Source organism: Lepisosteus platostomus, chromosome 6 (assembly GCF_059453375.1).
Source record: "Lepisosteus platostomus isolate fLepPlt1 chromosome 6, fLepPlt1.hap1, whole genome shotgun sequence".
NCBI lineage: Eukaryota > Metazoa > Chordata > Actinopteri > Semionotiformes > Lepisosteidae > Lepisosteus > Lepisosteus platostomus.
Window position 1 is genome coordinate 60,498,400 of NC_142616.1, and position 25,208 is coordinate 60,523,607.

General features: G+C 36.0%; 1 protein-coding gene across 6 annotated transcripts in view; it reads left to right on the top strand.

Moving 5' to 3' along the window:
• grip2b (glutamate receptor interacting protein 2b) overlaps nucleotides 1-25,208 on the top strand; it is a 298,078-nt gene that overhangs the window by 170,279 nt on the left and 102,591 nt on the right. Inside the window, exon 1 of one of the 6 annotated variants that reach the window (XM_088636700.1) lies at nucleotides 18,656-18,990. The exons of the other annotated variants lie outside the window; for them this stretch is intronic. Within the exon in view, the coding sequence (XP_088492826.1) occupies nucleotides 18,948-18,990 (43 nt within the window). The 5' untranslated portion in view covers nucleotides 18,656-18,947. Of the gene's footprint in view, nucleotides 1-18,655; nucleotides 18,991-25,208 lie in introns of those variants that run through there. 6 annotated transcript variants of the gene reach the window in all.

Below are 25,208 nucleotides of genomic sequence, written 5' to 3' on the forward strand. Positions count from 1 at the left end.
ATGCTATCTACTGTACCAGGTTGCAGACATTGACTTGTGGGATTCTGCCGTATTTCTCTTGTAGAGTCTGGACTTTGCCTCTGAAGTAGACTTCCATCTTAACTTAACTTAACTTAACAAATGTTCTGTGGGCCTCATGTCTGATGAGATCTTGTACCTTATGATTATATGCTTAAATACCTTAATGCTTAAATAGTTGCATGAACTGCTAGAAGGCGTGTGTCATTCTCTTGGAATATTGTGATGTCAGGATGAAACTACAAGGCTGATGTCCCAGGATTAATGGAGTGCTGTGCAGTCATGTTGCTATCAATCACTACAAGCAGAGTGACTAGATGTTCCTTCACAGGCTATTGAACTTGGTCCTCCCCATCAATATTTGTCAGTGCCATTACTCCCAGATCATGGTCTATTATTGGCAGACTGCGGGCCAATCCAGGCTCGAAATTGCTGTTTCGAACACCCTAGAAAGCAAACAACAGTGCTCAAACTTAATTCTGCCTCAAACACGACAATGAAAGCTTTTTCTTTTTCTAAGTGGGACATGGTGTTTCTCCATCTTGATTTTCACCAGGCATGACTTTGAACAGGTTACATCACCTCATCACCTGTACCAAGTAATTAATAATGATGTGATTAATGAGCTTTTACTACAGATTTAACAGTATCACAGAAAGTCATTAATTGTTGATCAAAATGATTCCACAACATTAAGCTTATTTTAATGCTCTGTATATAATTTAGCAGTAGGAACTGAATTTGTTTTGTCTTGAACAGATGAGACTATGAGGGAGCCTGAAATAAGTAATCAAATCCCCCAAGGATATTCACTAAGTCAATCTATTGGTCTTCTTCAGAACCTGCAGTGAAACACAAACCAGAGGACACAGGTGTGAATTTTGGACCTGTATCTCTTTACATACAGTAATGGTTTGTAGGAGTCTGAAATAAGCTCTCCAGCCATATTGTCGACCCATATTTCTAGAAATACCTAGAGGAGATCCTCAGGTCACTTAACTACTAGCGCACAAACCATGAGACTTTCTCTCTTTTTTAACCATTCCTATGTTTTTATACTGGGTACTATCTCTCAGCTGTCTGAATGAATTACATTTCTTAACCCTGGTTTTCTGTGTATCATACAATAGTTAATAAATGTAGTAAATCAAATTTAGTTTAAAAACTCAAGAAAAAAAGAGTCTGAGATGTACTGTACTGTAGTACAGTACGTCTGGTGTCTGATGTGACTGTACACAGGACTGAAACTACTGAAAAAATGGCCTGACCAGATTGTTCCTATCTGTAGATGTCCTAATGTTCCTATGAATTACTGGCAAGAAATTAATGATACCTAATGTGATCTGAGGTGTATCCACGAAGTCCTTTAATTATACAGTAACATTAAACTACCAACCAAGCATACTGTATCACTGTTCAATTGAATCTCAATTTCACGCCCAGTTTTCCTGGAATGTTGACACAGCTAATTGATTTCAGATTCTCAGCTTTAACCTGTTTTGTTCATGTGCTTTCATCAGCTTTTACCTTGCCTGAAGATACAATACTTGCACACACTATCTGAAATGTAAAAGTGAGCATAATGAGCATAATACAGTACTTTTAATTCAACTACTGTACTAATCGTACCTGTTCTTATTGTTTCTTATTATTAAATGTCAGTGTTACTATTATATACTGTTCGATACTCTGTTATAAAGTAGATGTTTGCACTAAGATGTCAAAGGATCATTAACTCCATCACAGAGCGCTATTGTAAACTCACATTATGTTGAGGAGCAGAAGGGGGACCACTGCGTTAAAAGATGAAATAGATAAAATATTACGTTTAATCAAATGTTTTACATTGCAGAAATAATATTTTAAATGAGTGTTTCCGGGTTCCTGGATTCACACTAGCATATCTCAAACCATAAGAACCTCAGAAAGGTCACAAATCAGAGGAAGTCATGTGTTATATGAAACCATATATTTACTGTAGATCCTGCTAAGTGATATTCTGAGTTTTTTTTGTGAAAGCAGTAATAAAGACTCACATTCTGAGTTTCCCAAGAAGAATCTATAATAAGATCTCTTTGTGGGAGCTACATGCCATCGAATATTTTTTTACTTAAACAGTTTGAGCCAGTAACAACTAAAAAGAAGGTCCTTCCTAGCAAACTACTTTTTTCTGTTAGCGGTAGTTTTTTTAATTTTTGTAAATGCTGAAATGTTTTTTTTTCAGTTTTTACTTATACATCTGTGCATGTATTATGTAAATTATGTGCGTGCCAATACTCAACTAAGTTTCAGATAATGCTCAATACTAACATCATTTAATTATTTAAAAACTATATTTTTACATGTTATTAATTCTAACAAGCCCTCTAATAATTCCTGTATTACTCTGAAAACCAAATGCGATGGGATATGAAAATAACTAACTAATCGCTAATGTAATGTAACACAGTTGTTTAGAAATGTCTTTATATATTTGTATGGTTATGCTACAGTAAATTAATATTTTATGATTGCATTTATATACATAACCACAGTATAAATACTCCCCCTTGATACGATTCCATTGTGTTTTTCTTGTGATGCTTAAATTGTGTGTATATTTAGTATAGTATATAACATGTGATAACCAATTTAAATGTACATGTTATACTGATTACATTTCCATTGCAAATTGCTTTTGTTACCCCAGGCAAGCCTTCATAAACAGGCAAGATATGGAGTTACTCTTGAGCAATCTGTTAATCCAGATTTCTACAACAGAAAGTAGCCACTAACACTAGAATTGTACTATAAGTGTCAATTCTGTTATGTTAGTGTATGGAAACAACAATTAAACTAATGGATACTAATAGAGCATATAATACTGTTTTTATTTCCAGAAAGCTTTTGATACAGTAGTTCCTCACAGGTTGCAAGAAAAGAAACAAGTAGCAATAAGGGATGAATCCTCAAACTGGGGTGAAGTAATTAGTGGAATGCTGCAGGGATCTGAATTAGGACCATTAAGCTTCCTAATTTATGCTAGTAATCTAGATTCTGGTATAGTTAGCAAACTAGTCAAATTAGGTGATGATAAAGTATATATTAGGATAAGCAAATACTGTAGATCTGACAAGTAAATATTTTAATAAAATCCAACACTGGGAAAAACATGTAAAAAACTACTGGTACTATAACTCTCAGCATGTACTGTAAGTATTGCTCTGTTTATCCTTGGTTTTCCATCATCATTATTTTATTTTATATTGCACAGTTTATTGCAATACTTTTTAAAGCTTCTAATATTAGGATCACCATACCTACAATATTGAAAAGAGAAGAAAAGAAACACAATGGATGCCACACCTGAAGAAGGCTCCACAGCTGAAACTTTGTGTTTCTTTTCTTCTCTTTTCAGTATTGTATAGTAGGTATGGAAACCTTTACTTGTTCCTTTGTAGCTTACGCATGCTGATGCAGCTACCTACTTGAAATACTTACAATACTGCAGTTAAAATAAGAAAAACTGCAGCTCAAGAAATGATCCAATGCAAATTAAAGTCTTACAATTAGACATTCATTACAAATAGAAAAACAAATCGTTCTAAAACTCCATTTTGCAATTAGGGTGAATTGGCTTTTAATATGAATTGTTTTATAAGTAATGACGTAAATCAGTAAGAAGCTTTCTTATTGGATTTCCTTGTAAATATAATTTCATAATTTATTATTCATTAGATTTTAGAGTGACCGAGTGTTTATTTAATATTTTGTATGTTTATTTAATAGCTGTGGTCCTTCTAAATTCTACTACAGCATTTAGTTATTGGAATAGTGAGGAGCTACAGTACGTTTACCAGATACAACCCTTTAGAGCACAAAATACCTTTTTTATGTAGCCCATGTAATTAAATTTAATTATATAGGGTGATAAGTTACATCTAAAGCTATAATAAGGAATGGTGGTGCTATTGCAATCTCAGATTTAGGCTTCTGTAATTGCACTATTGATTAAACTCTTACTTACTTCATTAAATTTTTCCTTGAAACCCTCAAAGGGAAGTGCATTAGCAGTTCAAGCATAGAGATCTGTTTTATGACAAGTAGGGGGTTATTATTAGCTACTTTTTTACTGCTAAATCATGGTGCAGGAAGACCAGCAAATTAAGATTTGTCTGCCTGAAAAAATAAGTTCAGTCATGAAGAGCTTCAGTTCAACATCTGAAGAGTACACCTAATAAAATTGTGAAGCATTTCAATTGATAACAATCTGATTCCTTTTAAATACATTAAGATTAATGTTTTTTTTTTCTGTTTCCAAAAATGAACCTATCTAGAGACCTCCTTATATCGTTAAGGTACTGTATAAGGGTGAGCAAACCACAGCCCATCACAGTAGCACATGGCACAAGACAGAACTCAGAGCAATGGGTGGTAATTCAAATGGATGGCAATGACCTGCCAATGTGTCCCCCAGCATGTCTCTTTCCACAGCAGGTGGAAAACTCATAAGAATATAAAATGAACCTGCAAATGCTACGCAGATAGCTTGAGGGTGGAATTTATCCCAGGACCCTAGAGCCATGAGGCAGCAGTGATGATAGCCATGCCACCCTAGGTGTTCAATATTGCAGAACACAGATGAAAAAAATGCAATTATGTTGATTACAGTGAGTCTCGTCTTTCGTCAGTCCACATTTCAACGTTTGTTTGTTTCCTACAGATTCAATAAAACAGAATTATCTCCTCATTTCAAATGAGTTAAATTTACTTTTAAACAAAGTAGCTTGTTTTCAAAAAGGGGCATTCATTGTAGTTACTGTACTATACAAATATACAGTACTGTATAATATACTGTCCACTACTGTACAGTATATACTGTATTACATACATATTGTTTATAAAGCTATGAAAAAAAGTCAGTACTCAGTATTGTATTTATTTTCCTCTGATGCAATAGAAGCTATATAATGACAGAACATTTCTGATTTTTATGATACATTGATATTTGTGACCAAATGTAAATCACAAAGACTCGCGTGCTATCACCCTAAATCATGACCTATCTGCAACCAATCAGAACTCACACAAATGTTTTCAAACCTTTTATTAAGACTTTTTAAATAAAAATACTAGGTGAGTATAAGCATTATCTCCATTTTGTACAGTGTGTCCTTTCATGTTGAGTTTTTAAAAGAGAAATAGCTTTGTGATCCTTATGATAGTAGTAGATGTCTAAACATGTTCTCCTTGTATGATTTTTATCTTGTTTCAAGAAGTATTATACTTAGAATGGCTTTTGGCATATTGTGGTGCACTGAGGTTATTTATATGTCTCTGATTTATTTTGTTAAAGATATATGCACCATTTTTTATTTGGCATATCAAGAAATTGTAAAATGTTATTCTCAGATTTTCGGTTCTGATTTCTTTTATGAGTACTTTCAGTCTAAAAGATTGCTTGTTAAGTGGCTAAAAAGTGCTGGACATCATTCTTCCATTTAATTTTTTAACCCTTGATCCATTATGTTCAGAAGATCTTCTGGTTTTCATTTTCACTTGTTTATGCAATTGGAGTGCCATCTACTGACTAATGACAGGTGTAAAATATTCATATAATTAAAGTAATATCACCAAATGACTCATTTAAAAATAAATAAGTTTTGGTTCCAAAGTTAGTTAAATATTATTGTTTTATATATAGGTATATCCACAATTGACGATAAACAAAAATTCTTTCTGGATTAAATAAGCAAATACCGACAACATCCAGAAATTAAAGTCTTTAACCTATGTTTCTTTATACTAAATGAGGGAGTTGAACACTTTTTGTTTCTAATTTTAGCTGACCTATTTTGATGTTACATACCATTATTATGAATGTTATTATAATATTATTATTCTATGAAATCTTAAGTGCCTTTGTTCATGTACCATATTTGTAGACATCTGATCCATCTCATGCCAGAAATTAAATTAGTGAAAAAGTAAGAAGTGAAATGCTAAGATTTCAGGATCTGCAGTGCTATTCTGTGTTTTTCATGAGAATAAAACTTCCTTTAGGAGACAGATGTAAGGCTGATTATTTATTTCAAAAAGCTTTGTAAAATATGCCTGCTGTATTATATACTGTATCAAGGATGCTTTAAAGCTGAATATAGAAAGATTCAAAACAGAAATAACTGACAATTCTGAATGCCTAAAATGTCATAACTTTGGACTTATTCCTGACATTAAAACCCCTGGGCTGTGGAGGTGTTTTTGCCATCTTTTCCTTCTTCCTTTCTTCCTTTTGACAAGATGTAGGATATCACACCACTTGTGTCATCCCTATGGAAAAATGCAACAAAGAACCATGTGGAATTCACCAATGAACAGTGATCAAAGACACTTCTGTGTCAAAAATAAGATCATACTGACTTCTGTCTGCTGCTGTTGAGAGGGATGAATTTTTGATACCATCAGGGATGGGACACCCTCACAACCACAAGAAGAAACACAAAACAAACAAGAAAGGCAATTAGAGTAATCTTCTGTTCTAAATTTTAAAAACTCTAGCAATAGGTGGACCATTTTTCATGCCTTTAGTTTGCTTTTCATTGCTTTGCGATTTGGTAATTTCATGAGTCGGTTGCTCCTGTTAACACAGGGTTGTTTCTTTCTTTTGCCATCAATTATTTAAACCACTCTTGAGAAAATGGAAATGATATCGGCTGCTGTTTTTGCTGAGATTTACATCCTGCTGATTTACAACCGACCGGTTATGGCATTTTAAATGAGAAATGATGGGCTTTTTGTTTGTATCGTCAACTCATCACTTTCGAGTAATGCTCTCTATCTACCTTTGCTTTCAGCAAGTTAAGGTTGATATGACAGCATTGTAATTGTGTCTTCCCTTACCAGCCCTTAAAAGAAGCCCCACCTGCCTGAGGAGTACTTAACTGGAACAGTGTGAAATTGGGTTGTTGGCCACATGATCACAGAGTCAAGTATAGAAATGGTGTATGAAAGCAGGATCCTTGTTACAAAAATGGAGAGATCTGTCCAGTTTGGAATGTATTTTAAAATAGGTCCAAAATGGCAAAGCATAGATCTCTAGTACAAGTACCCAAAACTATTATTTTAACTTTATTTTAAAATTATTTTAACATTTCACCTTTTATTAAACTAATGCCTGTAAAGTTCTTCTGGTTTGATATTACTAATACAACAGTTGGTGTTTTGGGTATTTATCTTTTAACATACTTAAAAAAAGAAAGCAAAGTAGTATGAATGGTTGCAGAAAGTTAATGTCACTCTTCTTTTAGGTGATTCTTTTGGTTTTGCTTTTACAGTAGGTCAGCTAATTTTCTCCTGTCAGTCAAATTCTCCCAAGACCATAGATGTCTGAGTGGCCAGCTGTTTCATTTGGTGTATGTATCCAAAACCATCCCAAAGGACATTACCCTATTCTTGCTTGAGCAAGCTCAGGAAGAAAGAAACTGAAACGACACCAGTATTACAATTAATCTTTAATGTGAATTATTTTTACACAGTACTGCGTGGATGTCTTTTACTGTAGGTGTGTTTTCTGACGTTGTACCACTGATACAGTACAGTATGTGTAATGGTATAGTATGTAGTAGTTTCTGTGTGACGTTTTTATTACCTACAAATGCACAGTTTTTTTATATAGTTGCTTGCTAGAAACATTCTATTCTAGCCAGCGAAGATTTTATGCTCTTACATTTTTCCTTATACAGTGAAGAAATCTGGTATGGTGCTTTTTCTTTTTCTTAGCATTCAGGTCCATGCAAGACTTCAACCAGATGTGGGACTGATTTCATAAATACATTTAGAATTCACGGCTGATCATTGCTGTTTATCCTTTAGAAAATCTGCCGTGTGTTTTTGTTTTGAAATATTATCTACTTATTAAGAGTACAGTACATATTTTTGTAACAGACTCTAAACAACAGCATACTGTGTATCTTGGACTGCAAATCAATCCCATACTCAGTTTATTTAAATACATTAAGCTTATCAGTGTTCAGTTTAAGTGATATTTCCCATAACATTTGAAAGCTTGCCAATTACATTTTTCACTGTAATTGTAATTTCACATTTTTCACATTTTTCATTTGTAACTCCTATTCTGGTAACTTTGCACAGATTTGCAGGGTTTTTGAATGCTTGCCTTTAGTTCTTCTTGTTCAGATATTATTTGTGGTCTAGCAGTAGGTTTTTCCTATTGGTTCATTGACAAAACCTTAGCCATAATTGAATACAGTAGGTAGCTCAACTAGCACTGTGTGATTTCAGATCATCAATTTGAAATATGGTGTATTTTAGATAGCAGTATGGATTTAGATGCAGAAATGGGATAATGTAAGAACTAGTATGACATTTTCTAAATGTAGCGTTTTTTGAAAATCTGTAGTGAGTGAAAAGCCTTTGGGACCAGCCTTGCTCAGGGCTATTTATGAAACAGTGATTATGGTATTGTCTTATCTTTGGAGTACTACAGGATCAGATTTTATCCCCAAATAATTAGTTTAAAATTGCAATGTTTGTCCAACATGCACAACAAGCACAAGTCACCAACAATATAGAAGTTTGCTAAGAGAACATCAGGGATTGTGGCAGCTAAAGTTACTTGTGGGGAGTTTAAGATGTGTTCAAACAACTGTTCTACAGTGTTGCTTTGTTTCTTATTTCTGCTATTTGTAAACGTATGGTTTTATAATTATCCTGATTGTGCTTTGTAATGCTGGTTCTTAGCCAATCAAGTCATAGCTTTAAAACATCTATCCGTCCATTTTTTTAACTGCTTTATCCAGTACAGGGTCTTGGGGGAGCCTGAGTCTATCCTGACAAACAACAGGGGCAAGGTGGGATTCAGCCTGGACAGGAAGCCAGTCCATTATAGGGCACACACTCACACCATGACCAGTTTCATAGAGACCAATTAACCTACCAAAAACCACGACCAGTGGAGGAAACCCACAGAAACTTGAGGAGAACATACAGTACAAACTCCACACTCCAGGTCCAGATATGCACCCAGAGCCCCAGCACCGCAAGGCAGCAATGCTAACATCTGCACCTTCGTGCCACACAACAAGAATTCATTTTGTACTGAAATAAAATAAATTTGGAATTGGAAATAACTATGGAACCAGAATTAAGTACACAGTGCAGATAAGGTTGTACAATCCCATCTCATGTAAATATGAAATATAAGTACTGTACACATATTGATAACTGTGTGACTTGTATTCATGCAATCACAATGTGTCATAGCCCCATAAGGACAATAAGAATATTAGCAGTGACACTGCTGAAGGATTGTAAATGTGGTGAATACACCTACTGTGTATCACATGGCCTGTGTTGAAATCAACGAGAAGGTCACTCCAGGCGACTGACCCCTTTGTCTTAGCAAGAGCTGGATGCCTGAATCTGACAAGGATACATGAAACTAGTACATGTGGTTCACTTGCTTCAGCAGAGACAGAAAGCATACAATCTCTAGCAGTGATTCTAAGTAGTTCATGACATCTTCTTTTCGTGACAGAAAAGTATCCAGCAGTGATTTTGCCTTTAATCTACAGTAGTTGCATCTATTAAGAATGTTTTGTCACTTTTATATATGAAATTTTAAGCTCAATATAAATTACTGAATAAAGTACTGATTATAAATATAGGGTTGTGTGATTGTGTCATTTTTATGAAAGTCACTCTGAAGAATTTTATTTTTGCTACAGTTTGAAACCATTTTCTTTCAATACAACAGATTTTCAGCTGTTTCTTTCTCTAGGCATGTATTAAATTCTCTGGCATAAAACAATGCCAACAAACTTATCTCATCAGCTTCTCCATTTTCTGACATTTTGCTGTGTTTTGTTTTGTTTAGTTTATTTTTCTGCATTTAAAGTTCTATGAAAAAACTTTGAGGTGAAGCAAAATGGTGACAATTTTTCATCACGTTTTTTTGTTACAGTTGATCACAAACAGCCTCAGAGTCTTGTGCTTCTCATGTGTCTTGTGGCTAAGCAGAACAAACATTTGAGAATGTAACAAAATAGTCTCTTTGAATGGATGTAATAAACAATATGTTGGTGATGGCCAAAATATTAATTGCTACAGATATCAAGGAGTTGTTTTTCCCTTAGGTCAAACAGAATTGCTCACATTAGCTACTCTGCAGATCAGCCTTCTGTGCATACTGCCTGAAATGTTGTTCCTACAGAATCCTTCATTGATTAAGACAAATAGTCTCATTTTTACCCAGTAAGCTTCCTATTTTACTCCAGGTAAAGAAAACTGACTATATTCATGTCATTCAAGTATATCCAATCCTGACCATGGTATAATCGTATTCTGGGTTTCGGTGGGGTTAAGGTACAGTACCATCATGGTATTCTGGTTTTCATTCCAGGCAATCTCCTAATATCATTTTCTTAATTAGCCACTGGCTCTGGGACAAAATCTTTGCTGACAATAACTGTGCTTAATGTATATGGAAAACACAAAATGCAAAATGATAAAAAAGGACCTCAATAGCAGTGCACAGCAGGAGTTAATTCAAGTAAGCGTAAATTATAAATATTGGGTAGAGCGATGCCTCATTAATATTTTGGTCACAATTATTTTTTCTGCTGTCTGGATGGGGAATTTGATGCCCGCATTTGCAGTGAAATATTTATTTCTAATGCAGAAATATGATATGGTGTATCGTACACAAAACATAGTATAAAATCAGATGCGTACATGCAGCAACATTATCAGCTAAACAAGATTCTGTGTGTAAGTGACTATTTCTGATTGGAAATAAGCATTCAGTATTAGAGATGAACAGAAGACAAACCATCAGCCTCTCTACTGGTTTATAGGAGACAAAAAGAGAAGCAGCTCTTTTGCTGCTGTGTGAAACAAAAACAACAAAATCCCCACTGACTATCTCTGACTGCAGCTGCTAATACATTCTAATTATCTGTGGAGCTAAAATGAGGATCCTTTCATCTTTTTATTTTTATTGAACTAAACTAACAGCAAAACAGCTCAGAGCTAAGCACTGAATCTTTTTATTATCATGTTTTTGTCTGTGTCTCAGAGGATTCTAGCCTCAGTTTATATTTGCCATCAGGCTGATGAGTGCCCTCATTAGACTGAGAAGCAAGAAAGTCTGTGATTTTCTTGATTTCTTTTACAGCTACCTTTAAGGTTTACTCAGGGTTAAATTCTGTTTCGGTGATAAACTGTGTCTCATTATAATCTGACAATGTCTTTGTTGAGCATCATTGTTACCACTTTCTAGCCTAATTTTGTCAGATCTGAGAAATTAACAGGGCTGGGCCTGATCAGTACTGCGATTGAATACATTCAAGGAAAACCGTGTAGTTTCCGCTAGTGGTGCTGTAGGATAGTATAGTTATACCAGTAGGTGCCACTCTTCCCTCTGGACCAGAATTTCCACGCCAGTGTTTCCTCATGCCTCAGGGGCCGTCCTTTGGAAGTGACATTAAGACAAAGTCATGACTACTCGCTCATTCAAGGTTCCATGGCTCTGTTCATAAGACAGGTGGTGTTAATCCTGATGTATTGTCGTGATTCCTTTCTGAGCATGCAAAATCAGGACTATTTACAAGCTGGCCTTTCATTTATTTGGTGGGACAATTTCTCACTCCTTTTCCTGATCTGCTGTGCAGTGGGGCTGCTTGCACATTTTGCTCACCTCGGTGATGCTTCACTTCTGTGTTCAATGAAGTGGCTTCCTGTGAAAAGTGCTCTGTGTATCCTTTGGGATAGTGCTTTATAAACTAAATTATTATTAAAATATAGTGTTTTTAAAAATATAGGGTTTTGGGTAAGTTGTGTTTTTGGGTAATATAGGATAGAGCTGTCTGAATGACAAGACTAGTGCTCTTGTTCTGAGTCTTGGTTTTAATCCTAAACGGGTGGAATCCACAATCCACTGTGTGCAGTAACTATTTATTGTGCCAGTAACACCGAGTAACATGCCTGTTTAGTTTACTGCAAATGATAAGAGGGCAATAAGCTTTCGAATAGTATATATAGTCTTTGGAAAGTGCTGCGTAATAATAAATAAGTGCAGGACAAAAACTGTCCTGTACTGTGGCCATCTCTTTAGACTTTTCTCATTCCAGGCAGCACACTGGAAATTAGTTGCTAAAACATTTAAAGGCTGTGCGCTTGGATTAGACATACCATCCAACTCTCCACAATGCATTCACACTTTCCTCTGCCCAGCAGTCAGAATGCTGTAATGTTTGTGAAGTTCTGAGCCTATCATGACTTCTTGGAAGGAGAACTTAACCTATGATTTAAACATCATCTCCTGTTTGATTTTGAAAGACCCACAGTGAAAGGGGCATGACTGCACTACAGGAGCATGAGACTTAGAGCAGGAAACTTCAGGGGACACAACCAGAAAAATGAGATTTCACTGTGTTTGTGCAACAAAGTTCCTGACTTTTCTAGTTTATATATACATTTCATGGGAATCCCAAACAGTCAGTGCATGAACATGTTATTAGTTTTCATGTTTACAGCCTGATTTAGAACTGTTAATCATATATTTCTTTAAATAAATTCTGCTAGACTGCTATATAAACATCACATAACTGTGTGTTAGTTTGACAATACAAAAAACTCTTAAGCCATCTGGCTGACATGTTATTTTATATGCAGCATGGTCAATTAAGTGATTAATGTACTTGCTGGTTCAAAGCTCAGCACTGGTGTACAGTCTGTAAGTAAACACCTGCCCTTGACTTAACAAATGAGCATAAAATAGACCAGAGTCATGAACCGTTACATGCATCCTGTGGTTTTTCTCTTGTACAGGGAATTTTCTTATTATTTTCATCAAGTTAAGCAATGGTTCAGGTAGGAAACTACTTTTTTTCCCCTCCATATCAAAACTCTAAAGCACATACAGTACATGCCACTTCAGTTCTCTTAATCTGACCATCCTTACACCACCAGATGAATAACTAGCACTTATTTAACTAGCATCCAGTGAATGACAAAGGAAGGGGGTTCAAAGCTGCCTCTGTTGATCGGTTGTGCCTCCTGCCTCCTCTTCAGCCTTCATCTGTGGATCTGCTCCCTGCTCAGGACCATTGCTGCTGGTCAGAAGGTTAATTAGTGGGCAGGGCTACAGGTACCTCAAAATAACCTATTGAAGTCATGATACTGTACCTAATAAGCATCAATTTGCGCGTGTCCCTCTGATTGATTTCTTCAGTCTCATGTCCATCAAGATGCACAGGGAGACTCACCTTTTAGTTCTAAAGAGCATGAAACAAACAGGTTATACCTTAGAAAATGAGTGGTTAAAACAACGAAATATAATAAAGAAGGAAACTTACAGTATGTGGACATTTAAACTCAATATAGTGAATGTTGGATGAAATGTAGTACTAGCAGATGACAATATTTGCTGTAGCAGTATGGCATCAACACATATTCTGAGATGTGCCCACATTAGATTCAGAGTGGTCATTCCTTAACATGTTTTCTTATGCCTGTGACTTTATTGCTTTGCTTTCAGGCACCGTCAATCTGTTTTAAAGTACCGAACATGTGAGAGCCTGGCAGAGGGGAGTGAATAAGATGTGAAGTGTGTGACAGGAGAAAGATAGAACCTGTTTATGAACCAATTGAGGGACTACAGTATACCCCCCACCAGAGACTAACCAGGCATGTACTGTGCATACTTTATAGAGTACACAAGCAGGTGGGTGAGTAGAGGCAGCTGTGAAATGCCCAGTGATGTGTATGGCAATTTGTTACTGGAAGGACAAGCAGGGATGATGCAAATGTGGGAAGTTGTGAAAGAAATAAACATCTTACATTGTCAGTGCTGCACTGCTGAGACCCTATAAAAAGCCTCTGTGTTAGTAAAGTTGCATGAATAAACACATGGTACAAAATAGAGTTATTGAATGTGACCTTTATTAAGATTCCAATGAATGCATACCTCTTTTTGCTATAGATTTTTCCTATTTGTCATCTCATGTTTAGTTTCAACGTACAGTACAAATAATTTTCTAGTGAATAATATACTATTTTTTTACAAGTATAAGAAATTAATGTAATTAGAAGAGGCCATTTAGCACATTCTTACCAAAGAACATCATCAAGCCATTTACTAAGGATCAGTGCCATAATAATTGGCAAGTTTCATGCAACCAAATACTTTTGTTGAGGGCTGAGAGAATGAAGGGTCTTCATTCTCACTCTGCTCCTACAATCTCTATTTTTAACCTGTGGTCCTGGTCATTTATACAGTTTATACATTTATACATTTATATACTGTAGTGTCAAGTGTGAGGTCATCATTTGGTATAACTCTGCCAGTCCTTACCTCTCCCTAAAAGGCCTTAGCTCTTAATAATAATGACCCAAGTTCAAACCTAACCTGTCCAGATATATTGTAAGGCATTATATGCAACAAAAGCTGCTGGTAGCAATATTCATTTGTATTTGAATTGTGTGCTGTACAGGACCTATTGGCCCTGGTGTGTGTGCTCAGTGTCCCGTTGATGGCCTTGCGCCTGTTACTTGCTGGGATAGTTTCTGGCTCTGCTGTGATTCTGAATTGGATGACGTGGCTAGAAAACGGATGGATGAATGAAGATCACAGACTTGGTCTTTGGATAAACCATCAAGTGCCGATAATCTTAGAAGCAGAATTTTGAATTTGCTTCAGGATGTCAATGCAGAGACACTTTGGCTGGTGTTAAGTGTTCAGAAGATTTATTAAAAAATAGTTAAAATCAGGCCACAGAAGTGGCTCTGTGGCTGAACATATTCTGATTTATTACTGGCATTTTTTCACATACTGTACAGTACGCCAGGGAAATAAAGCACCTCTCTGCAGTTACCAGTTCTCCTCTCTGTCTGCTGTATGTTGTAGTCCTATCTGTTGCATCTTTGTTGTTGTTTCAGACTCTGGTATTTGCCAAAATACAAGCTCTTGTTTGCTCTATCTTCGTCTGCTCCAGCTCTTCTTTTCAGAAATGAAAGCCCTGAAAATAGCCTGCTGTTAGTCTGGGGAGACCAGATGGAATAAAGCATAAATATACATGACAGGCCCAGTGCTGGAACTGAGTGGAGTGTTGTTTTTTTCTTATTTACATAGATCTCAGGCATTCGCTGCAGAAATGCTTGTGATCTCACTTTTGCCAAGGGGCTTCCGTGATCCTCCCAGTTTATTTCAGCTTGTACAGCAGAAGTAAAAAAGTTTCTATGCCTTGTTTATTTTTTTTCTCCAATGTAGAAATAATAGACAGGAAATCAGTATGATAAAAGGTGGGAAGGAAGTCAAAATGCTAGACACTGACATTGTGGTACCAAAGCTTCTGCAATAAAATGGGAAAATCCTCTTGTTCTGTTTATTAAAATGTTACATCCCCACACCTGGATCTGCTTAGTATAAAATGATCATTAACTGAAGATGCTCAGCAAGTATTTACTCTCTGTAACAATAACAATCAAATATTTAGTTGACAACACCTATCGATGGGGATCATGAAGGATCATTATTTTAATTGACTTAATTTCCAGGGATACAGAAGTCTTCTACAATGTCCTGTTATTGTATATTTTTCCAGCTCTAGAAATTAGACATATTTTCCCTCAGAAATCTACTGTATACATTCTTTTCTTACCAATAATGTTCCAGGCCTCCTCCTCTGTAATCAACTGATCTGCTGTGTTCTTGTTAAGCTGCACTGAGGTCTCGCTCTCCTTAAAAATATTAATTACTTTCATTACTTGCAGCTTGAACTCCTTTTATGACTACTTATTCTTCCTGATTTTGTGGTGTATGGTGCCTGCATTGTATTTAATTCTATTTGTGAAGTTATTACTCAACAGTAATTTTACATTACCTTATATTAAACATTGTAAAATCCTTTGTCTTGGTGGCCATTGTGTAAACACGTTTTATCAAATAAACTTTGATAGAATTAATTACACCTTGAAGGAGTTGATTAGATTTTATATTTCCTTTCATTTTCAGTAGTTGCCTTAGTTTCCTGTTTTTTATATACAGTACAGTACGTGATCTGTATGGTTATCTGTTACGTGTTCTGCTCAGAAAATCAACAATCATGGATTCAGAATTTGAATGGAATTTTTGGAAGGAAGACAGCAAAAGCAAAATCAGACTATAATGTGTAAAAATTAAACTTGATCTAGTTGATTTATCAGGAATCTTGGGCTTTTGGTTGTGCAATTTCATCTTCCGATGCAGTTTTGTCTAATACATTGTTATTTTTTCTAACCTTTACTCAAGTTTAATACGTTTTTTTAGAAATACATACTGTATCTGAAGAACAGTGAGGTTGCAAACCAGGGTAGGCTCTTAAGCCCAGTTTGGAAGGCCTGTTTGGTAGTTGTTTTTGTTTTTTCTAAGGATCTCATTCAGCCATTTTTTGAAGAAAGACAAGGTTTCAGCTTCAGCCACATGGCTGGATAGCTTGTTTCACCCTTCCACCTCCTGGGTAAAGAAGATCCTCCTGCTCTCATTTTTAAATGCACTCCCAAATAGTTTCCACTTGTGTCCTCTGATTCTTTTTTCATGACAACGTGCTGACCAAAACTCTAAATGAGGCTTATTTGGTGCAATATACAATTTTAGCATTTGCTAATCACCCTAATTTGGTATCCATCTGCTAACGTGACTGATGTACTAACTAAATCAGACTCTAGATCATTGATCTAAATTAGGAACAGCAGTGGTCCTAGTACAGATCCCTGTGTTACTCCCCTAATTACAGATAAGATTACTTTATTAGCCATATGCAATTTCTTGCATTAGGAATTTGTATTTTCGCATACCCCAGCTTGCTCTCCATGAGACACACAGACAGGGAGAGAAGCTTGGAGTCAGAGTGTAGGGTCAGCCATTTATACGGCAGTTGGGGTTAAGGGCCTTACTCAGGGGCCCAACAGAGTAGGATTCCTCTATAGACCGCAGGATTTGAACTGGCAACCTCCCAGCCACAGGCGCAGATCCCTAGCCACAGAGCCACTGCTCCACCCCATCACCCCAGAACTGATACAACACTTTTCTTTTTTTGATTTGCTCTAAATGCATTCTTATTTTTGTTACATTCCTCAGGAGGCTTACTAAATTTAAGGACAACTTTTACTTTTTGGGGGGCTTATACCGACATAAGCCATTTTTAAAATCCATTTCTCCATTATCTGCTTCATCTTAAGGAGGGTCACATGGTGACAAGCTGGGATTGGTTGCCAGTCAATTGCAGGCTACACATACAACAAAGGTACAACAAAACTGTAACATCCATCAATTCTCAGTTCAGTAGTCTGATTAGATCCTTGTAAATATAATATAGGATGAACTACTTAGACAGGATTTGGTGAGATCTGCCTAGCTGAGGGAATGGCTGCCTAGCTTTGAGGTAGGCTGCCCCCCTCCCCCACTATGGTGAAGATTGATTGAGGACGTTTGCAGCAAGGGTGTAGACGGGGTGGAGGGATGAATGTGAGAGAGACACACTAAGGGAACTCCTACAGTATATAGGTGAACACAAGTGTGCGTGATTAGAATCTAAACTTCCTCCCAAACTTCTTTTACAAACTCCATAAAGCCACTTATTCCTGGTAAGGGTAGTAACAACTCCCTGGAACTAACCCAGAAGTATAGGTTGGGGATAAATTCCAGACGGGATACCAGACAACTGAAGGGCCCATAGAAAGCGATAATTTAGAGACGCTAGTTAACCCAGAAAGCATGTCTTTGGTAACTGTGGGGAAGCCAGAGAACCGAAAACCTGTGGTCACAGGGTAAACGAAGAAATTCCACACAGAAGGCAGACACCCTAGTCTGGAGTCAAGCCCTGGATCCAAGAATTGTGAGGCAGTAGTGTTAGCCAGTCATCCTACCACGTAGCCTATGCCTGTAACAACAATAATGCAATAGTTAAACTGTAGTACACTTTCTTATAAGTCATGCAATGGAACCAATTTTTTTTCTTCTAACCCATAGCTTTTGTTGCACAGTGTACAAGCATCCATGGAATGTATTTAGGCTTCAAAAGTGTGCTTTTCTGCAGCACCAATAAAATTCCTTTACATACTGGGTAGATCCTAAAAGCACCTGTAATCTGCTAAAAGCACAGATCAGAAATACAAACATTTAGATTTTTATGGAAGACGGATACTGTTTCTTCTCGCATTTCATTTTAAATCCCCTTGATGCGTCTTTTCACCTCTGTAATGCTAGTTGACACTGTAGTAATGAGTTAAAGACGTTATTGAAAATTACAAGTGTGATAACTCCGGATTTATTAATAGAATGAGTATGCTTTTGTTATGGATTTTAAAAATATTAGTTAATCTATTTAGCTAGTTTTTTTTAGACCCTCAGCACTACGTGTGCCTGAAGATTATAATAACAAAACTGAGTTTTGCCTTTCGAAATTAATTTTCGTATACTCTCGTTTATCTCCGCGTTTTATACAACATAACCAAAATGGGCCAACAGAACACCCGAAGGTATTGTGCAGTGTTTTGCATTTTGTGTGTATGGGGGGAGTGAAATTATTTTCAGTTACAGTACTTCTCGAAATATATGGTTAATAATGTGAGAAAAAAGAACACGCCTCGGTTGGCCAATGATAGCAGACACGTTCTGAAACCGGGGGAAACGAGCCGTTTCTTAAAATTTTCAACATCTCCGATGCCCTGGGATGCAGTATGTTATTGAAGCCGTGATTATTAATGCTGATAGCTGATTAACGGTTTAAGAGAGACTGCATCCCCAGGTGCGCTTCATTAACGTTTGGGTGAGCTGTTGTCGGGAGACGCAAGGCTTTTGGGTTACGAATGAGGTGAGGCAGAACTTGAAGCGTCTGTCAAGGACAGGTACAGTAATAACAACAGCAACATCGTTGGAACATAAGGAAAGAATGCTGTTCTTTCAAGCAATCTTAAGAAGAAAAATCCATAAAGGTACAGCTGATATTCCCTTTTCTTTTCTATTTTTTTTTAAATTGTGAAAACATTTTTTACTAATGTGATTGGGGGGAGTCACTTAAGACGTGAAGGAGAAGCTTAAGTGCTCTTCGCCTTCATGTGCTGAAACATTGATAAGCGCGCAGCACTGTGCTCAGCCGGTGCTGCTCAAAGTACTTCTTAAGCAACTCGTTTGTAGCACGAGCTCGGCGCTCAATTCAGGTTCTACTTACGTAAACTAATACGCAATTTTCTTTGAGTAGATTGGTAAAAAAGTTTTATTGAACTGTCGATGTTTTATCATATGCAAAATAACCACTCTAGGGGGCTTCTTATACTGTAGCACTCATGCGAAGAGCACAGTAGTGCATATACTGTACAGTTCTAACCTAACCTATAGAACTAACCTTTGTGGACTTCATTCACCGCCTTGTTTGCGCAGTTACTGAAAATATGTTATAAACCTCGGCTATCTGATGTAATTTATCTATCTTGTGTTTCATTCTGAGTTTCGGTGTAAACTGTATTGTACAGTATATCATCATTGACAAGTATCTAGCGCTCTATTTAGACGATATTTAATCACAACTGAATAGAAATGGAAAGGGTTAATTTTAATCAGGTTCTCTTTATTAAAATAAAAACTTTATAAAACTTGAGTGTTAGCAGTTTGTCTAACTGGTCCAACATACCATATTGACTAATACATCATCTGTACAGTGTAATGTCTAGTTGCACATTGAGTCCTGTTCCTCAGAATGTGAAATGCATGATTTTAAAGCTAACAGTTTTAGAAATATTGTTGTAGTGCTTTGAGATACAGTATTTCAGTCTTCTATAATGTTGTGGGTAACAGACTGTTGGAAGGCTAACATATTAACTTTTACTACTGAATGGAATACTTAAATGTAGGTCGGTTTTTGGTTTCATGTGTCCACTGAATAAATAATAGGAAATTCGTGGAATGGCTTTGGGTATTGCTCTGGACATTATCTGCCTTCTATAGGTAGAACATAATACAGAATGATTAAAACAATGAGGGTATCTCAAGTATGCCCCAGATTCATCGTTTAAGGTCACTTGACAGAATTAGCTTTTTAATTCTGAATTTCTAACACCTATAGTTATAATGACCCTGTTTTCCCAGTATTGAGAACCAGTACAATCAGAGAATCCGGGTTCAGTGCCTAGAGTTGGTATGAGATCTCGGACATAAAGGAAATGCACATTTTCAAATGTGCACCTTACGTACTATTACTTTGTATCATTTTGGAATAGCTGTCCTAAAAAATACTGCTTTGGATTGTTCACTGTGTTATATTAAAACTACCCACTTGAGTAGTTTGAAGTAATTGTGTTTGAATGTCATGCTGTTTCAGCAACACTGGCTTCAGCTGTGTGAAGTTAAAGTGCCTGAACAGGATGTGTAAAGTATCTCATTAAAAATTGAAGTAGTCTTGGTTGTCAAAATATCCCCCCTTTGAAATGCTACACCACAAAGATGAATTGAAAGGAATATCTGTTGTTTATGTAAAAGAGTATCTTGCTTAGTATTTTCTTTTGAAGTGAGGATGATTACATGATTCTCAAATGTAAAGACACTTTGTAACCTTGTAGTTTTGGGCCGATTCATTTCTAGTCAATAAAGTGCATCTTTAAGTTTGGTCCCAGTCTTAATATTTGAAAAGAGATTTCAATAACGGCTCTATTTTTCTATTAGTGCAAAGTAAAATCACCTTTCAGTTATCACAGCAAAGCCAGTATGTTGTTACAGTATGTGTAGAAGGCAACTGATTCCAGTTATTTAAGGGGTCATTAGCTGAACATTTGCTGTTTGGGTTCACTACGGAAAAAACAGTTTGGTGGAGACTCCTACAGTATGTGCTATAATTCTTACATAGTTTACTGTCATACGGTGAATTATATTATTGTGCATTGTGTGCAACATAAATGGTTAGTATGGGTATGTTTTCTATTAGTTATACTTCACTTTACTAACATATCAGGGTTGGATTATGGATGGGGCCATATTCACTCATTGCCGAAGAAATTCAGGTCATCTCCCTGCTGGATAGAGTTAAATGGGTTAATCGAACACTGGAGTTTATGATTGTGGGATAGTGTTGATTTCACTGTATTTGAAAACTCAATAAATGTTTCGAAAAAGGAACAATGGCATTTTACTGTACAGTACATTTACTGTAATATCTATAATGCTATAGATAGGGTTTTATTCCATTTTTATAAATGTTATGCAAAACACAGAAGTTAAATCATTCCACAATTTAAAGAAATCTATGTGCACTCTTTGTTGTTTTGGAGGCATTTATTGTCTAAAATTAAGAAATATCTTCGAAATATAAATATACTGTAGGTGTTCACTATAAATACCGATGCACAAAATAAGGGCAAACTCAAGTACAGTATAATGGACTCTTAATACTCTTAATAATGGACTTAATATTAAAAGAACTAAGAAATAAAAATCAATTAATAAAGATCAAAGAATCCTAGATTTTCTTTATGAAATGTGATATACTGTACTGCCCAAGTGCAAACATTAGAACGTTAGCATTGGGGACATTCTAAATACAGATGTTTTGGGGATTCCACTCTTTCTGTGCATCTACAGCCATCCAGTAAAGGTTGTTCAGTTATGGTTATCTTCTACAGAATTAATTTGGTGAGTTGTTCCCACAGATGTTGTGGTGGAAACAACAAAAAAGTTTTTTTTATGCCATTCTAATCCCGACACTGTGTGGTCTTGCATTGTCCTTCTGGAAACTTTATGCTTCTAGACTGACCAACCATTGTTCTCAAAGACATAGTGTAGTTCTGAACAGTAACTTTGTCCTTAATCTGCTCTAAAAGTATCCTAGGGTTAAAAGAGATCCCTTTCCACATCATTACAGATACAATTCCATATTGGTTGTCTTGAACAACACAACTGTCAAATCACAAGGTTCGTCACTTGTCTCCATAACCATTTTCTTCAGACATGTTTGTGAAGAGCAAACCAGCATTCATTGTTGAATAAAACATTCATCCATTGTCCCTGCAGCCATTACAGGTGTTCTTTGACCTACAGAAGGCAGCATTCTGTTATGTGTTGTCCCTGAATAGGCTTTGAGTATTAAGCTAATATGTGATTTATTTATTCCTAGAATCTTACAGCAGTGTGAAAATGATTGTGTATTGTAGATTGCTCTGATGGATGTGATAGTCTTACAGTAGGTTAGTGTGGTGACACTTTGTCTTCCAAGATGTGCCTCATAGACCCCGTTTTCCAGTTTCTGTGGACTAATCTGTTGTTGGGAAAACCCTGCTTTTTCCTCAGCCTTCAGTGTTGTGCATCGCACCCAGGTGATCTTCTTTTCTAAAGCTGGGCATGGAAGTACCTTGTGCTCATCTTGGCTTAACTAAAATCATGTATTTTTTAATCATAATTTATACAGATGTTATTACTGTATACACTCCTTAATAAGTTACTTACACTTACATTACATATATAGCACATACTGTATATAGCGGACACTCCACTCAAAGCGCTTTACAGGTAATGGGGCCTCCCCTCCACCACCACCAATGTGTAGCTCCCACCTGGATGATGCGATGGCAACCATAGTGCACCACTATGCTCACCACACACCAGCTATTAGTGGGGAGAAGAAGAGAGTGATGAACCTACAGTAATTCATAGATGGCTTTTTGGCAATTTGTAGCTAAAATACCAAACACTGATCACCGGGTGATTTTAAGAAATTACAGCTTGAGGTCAGTATTTCTATCTGCTTACTATTAAAAAGAATAAATAATTTAATGTGTGTGTCCATTATTATTGATCTGGCTGTTGGCCTTTCATTGTACTTTAGTATAAATTGCACTTGAAAGCACTTACAGTAATTTGGTGAACTTGTAGTTAGAGCTAATGGCCACAAGAATGCAGTATAGCTCTACCTCATCATATCAAACTAAGAACAGCAAGTTGCTGTTTAAATTAAGTATGTAATTTGCCTTGGACCACTGCCTTAAAATTATAAGCAGAAGTCGCTCATCTTTAGATGAGAAATATCTGAAATGAAGTGAAAATGTATTTCATTCAAATGAATTAGAACAGCCCAAGTGGAAATTATACTTTCATAGCATTGCACTTTGATCCATTTTAGTTTTTATAATCTGCAAGCTGTAGTCCACCTTGTGTTGCTAAATCTAAAGTGGTTTTAGATATCTCTTAACTCCCAAGTTTCTATAACATACATCATATATCCAGAATATCAGTATTATCTTACAGTCTAAAAACCTGATAGCCTCAACAAACTGCAGTAAGAGTTTCCATAGAGTATTCCTGCCTCTGCTTTAGTATGAATTTAGTTTTTCAGATTTTAATGAAGAAAACATTATCCTTTATTGCACATCCATAGTATTTTAGGACAACAACAATGAAGTGCTTTAAAACTGAATTTAGAAGGAAGACATGAAAAAACAAATAATTTTAGACTCTGCAGCATGTCCTGTAATATTTGCATATTCAAGCAAAAACACAGCATGTATTTTAAACTATGGAACAAAATATTACTTGAATTTCCTTTTCAGTTGATTATAGTTTTAATATAAGTGCTCCATGAACTTCTAGGTCTGCTACTGTATTTATTCTAATTTTTTATGTGACACTGTAATTTGAAGCTTACAGGCATATATCATATATATTGTTCTTCATTAACTGAGAACAACAGAAAAATATAAGAGAATCATTAATTAGCAATAAAATGAAAGAGTTCTTCACTTGTTTTATAATAGTGTCTGAGCATGAAATTAAATATTGTTTTAAAAACTGCACATTAATTGTTCTAAAGAGTTATTTTTGCAAGTTATACTTTTGGCATTATCTGTTAGTTATGTTAACTGTGACAGGTGCATTCCATGAGTACTTCTGAAATTGGTTTGTTCAGCAATTTATAAGATTCTCAGAAAATATGAAGTGTCTTGGTTAAAGTGATGAGCGTTCACATTTTTCTTTACAGTTTCTGAAGTACTCTACAAACAAAATTTAAAGTGCTGAATTTGAGTTTTAAATAATAACCAGAGCTGTTTTACCGGAGAAGAAAAATGCTAGAATAGAAACATATTGTGAAGCAGTAGTTTAGAATATGAATGTATGATTTTTGAAGAGAAACAAAAAGTTTCTGCCTTTTGTAAAATGTCCAAGAAGAAAAAGCTTTTCCAGAACCTTTGGTGGTTGTTAGCCACCAGACATAAGACAAGATTGACTGGTTCATAAATAGTTGTTGAAATAACATTGGAAATGTTATATTATAGCATTTGGTGATATGTGGTCTTTCTAGACTTTGTTTTGGGGGTCAGTGTACTGGGCTTTTCCTATTTCACAAGGTGCTTGTTTCAGGAAGTGTTAACAGTATGAATTAAGCCATTTTAACTTGTCCTATATAGAAACGTTTGACAACCAGCAACAGAAAGGCTTTAATCTGCAGTGCCAGCAGCAGCTTGGGAACCTTGAGACACATTAATATTTATCAAGCTGTGCTAGTTAGCTGAGAAACCTTCCTTCTGGGTTCCAAAATTTCCTTTCAAATTTGTATGTATGTAACATTAAGTAGAACCAAAAAGTTGACAGCCCCTTTATCATTACAGTATGGAGAAAGCCAGTCAAACTCTCATTGTAGTCCAAGTCATACAGAGGCTTGTATAAAGTGAGCTGTTATGGTGATGACATCACCTTTGTCTTTGCAGGTTACAGTAGGTCCTGAGACACAGGACAGAAGTCCTTCTGGTTTTTTTTAAATGCATTAAATAACTAGTCAGCAGTGCTCTTCAAAGATTGTTATTGGTGCAGATATGACATACTGTACAGTAGAACTTTAACATCAATGCAATCTCCACTTTCCTGAAAAAGTATTACATAAAATTATTGGAAAGAGTTGATGATTTTGTTTAGCTTTGCTCATCTATCGTGAAACATTCTTTTTTGACAACATCTATTTTTTTGGACTGGTGTCCTGTCCAGGTTGTAATCTGCCTTGTACCTGTTGCTTGCCAGGATAGGCTTTAGGTACGGTACCTGCAGACCCTGAATTGGAAGAATCAGTTAGAAAATGGATAGATGAAAGGATGGGTCTATTTTTGCACATTTATTCTCTCCTTTTAACGAAGCATAAGAAAGAGAACGTAGCTTTGATTCATAGTCCTGGGTTGTGTTT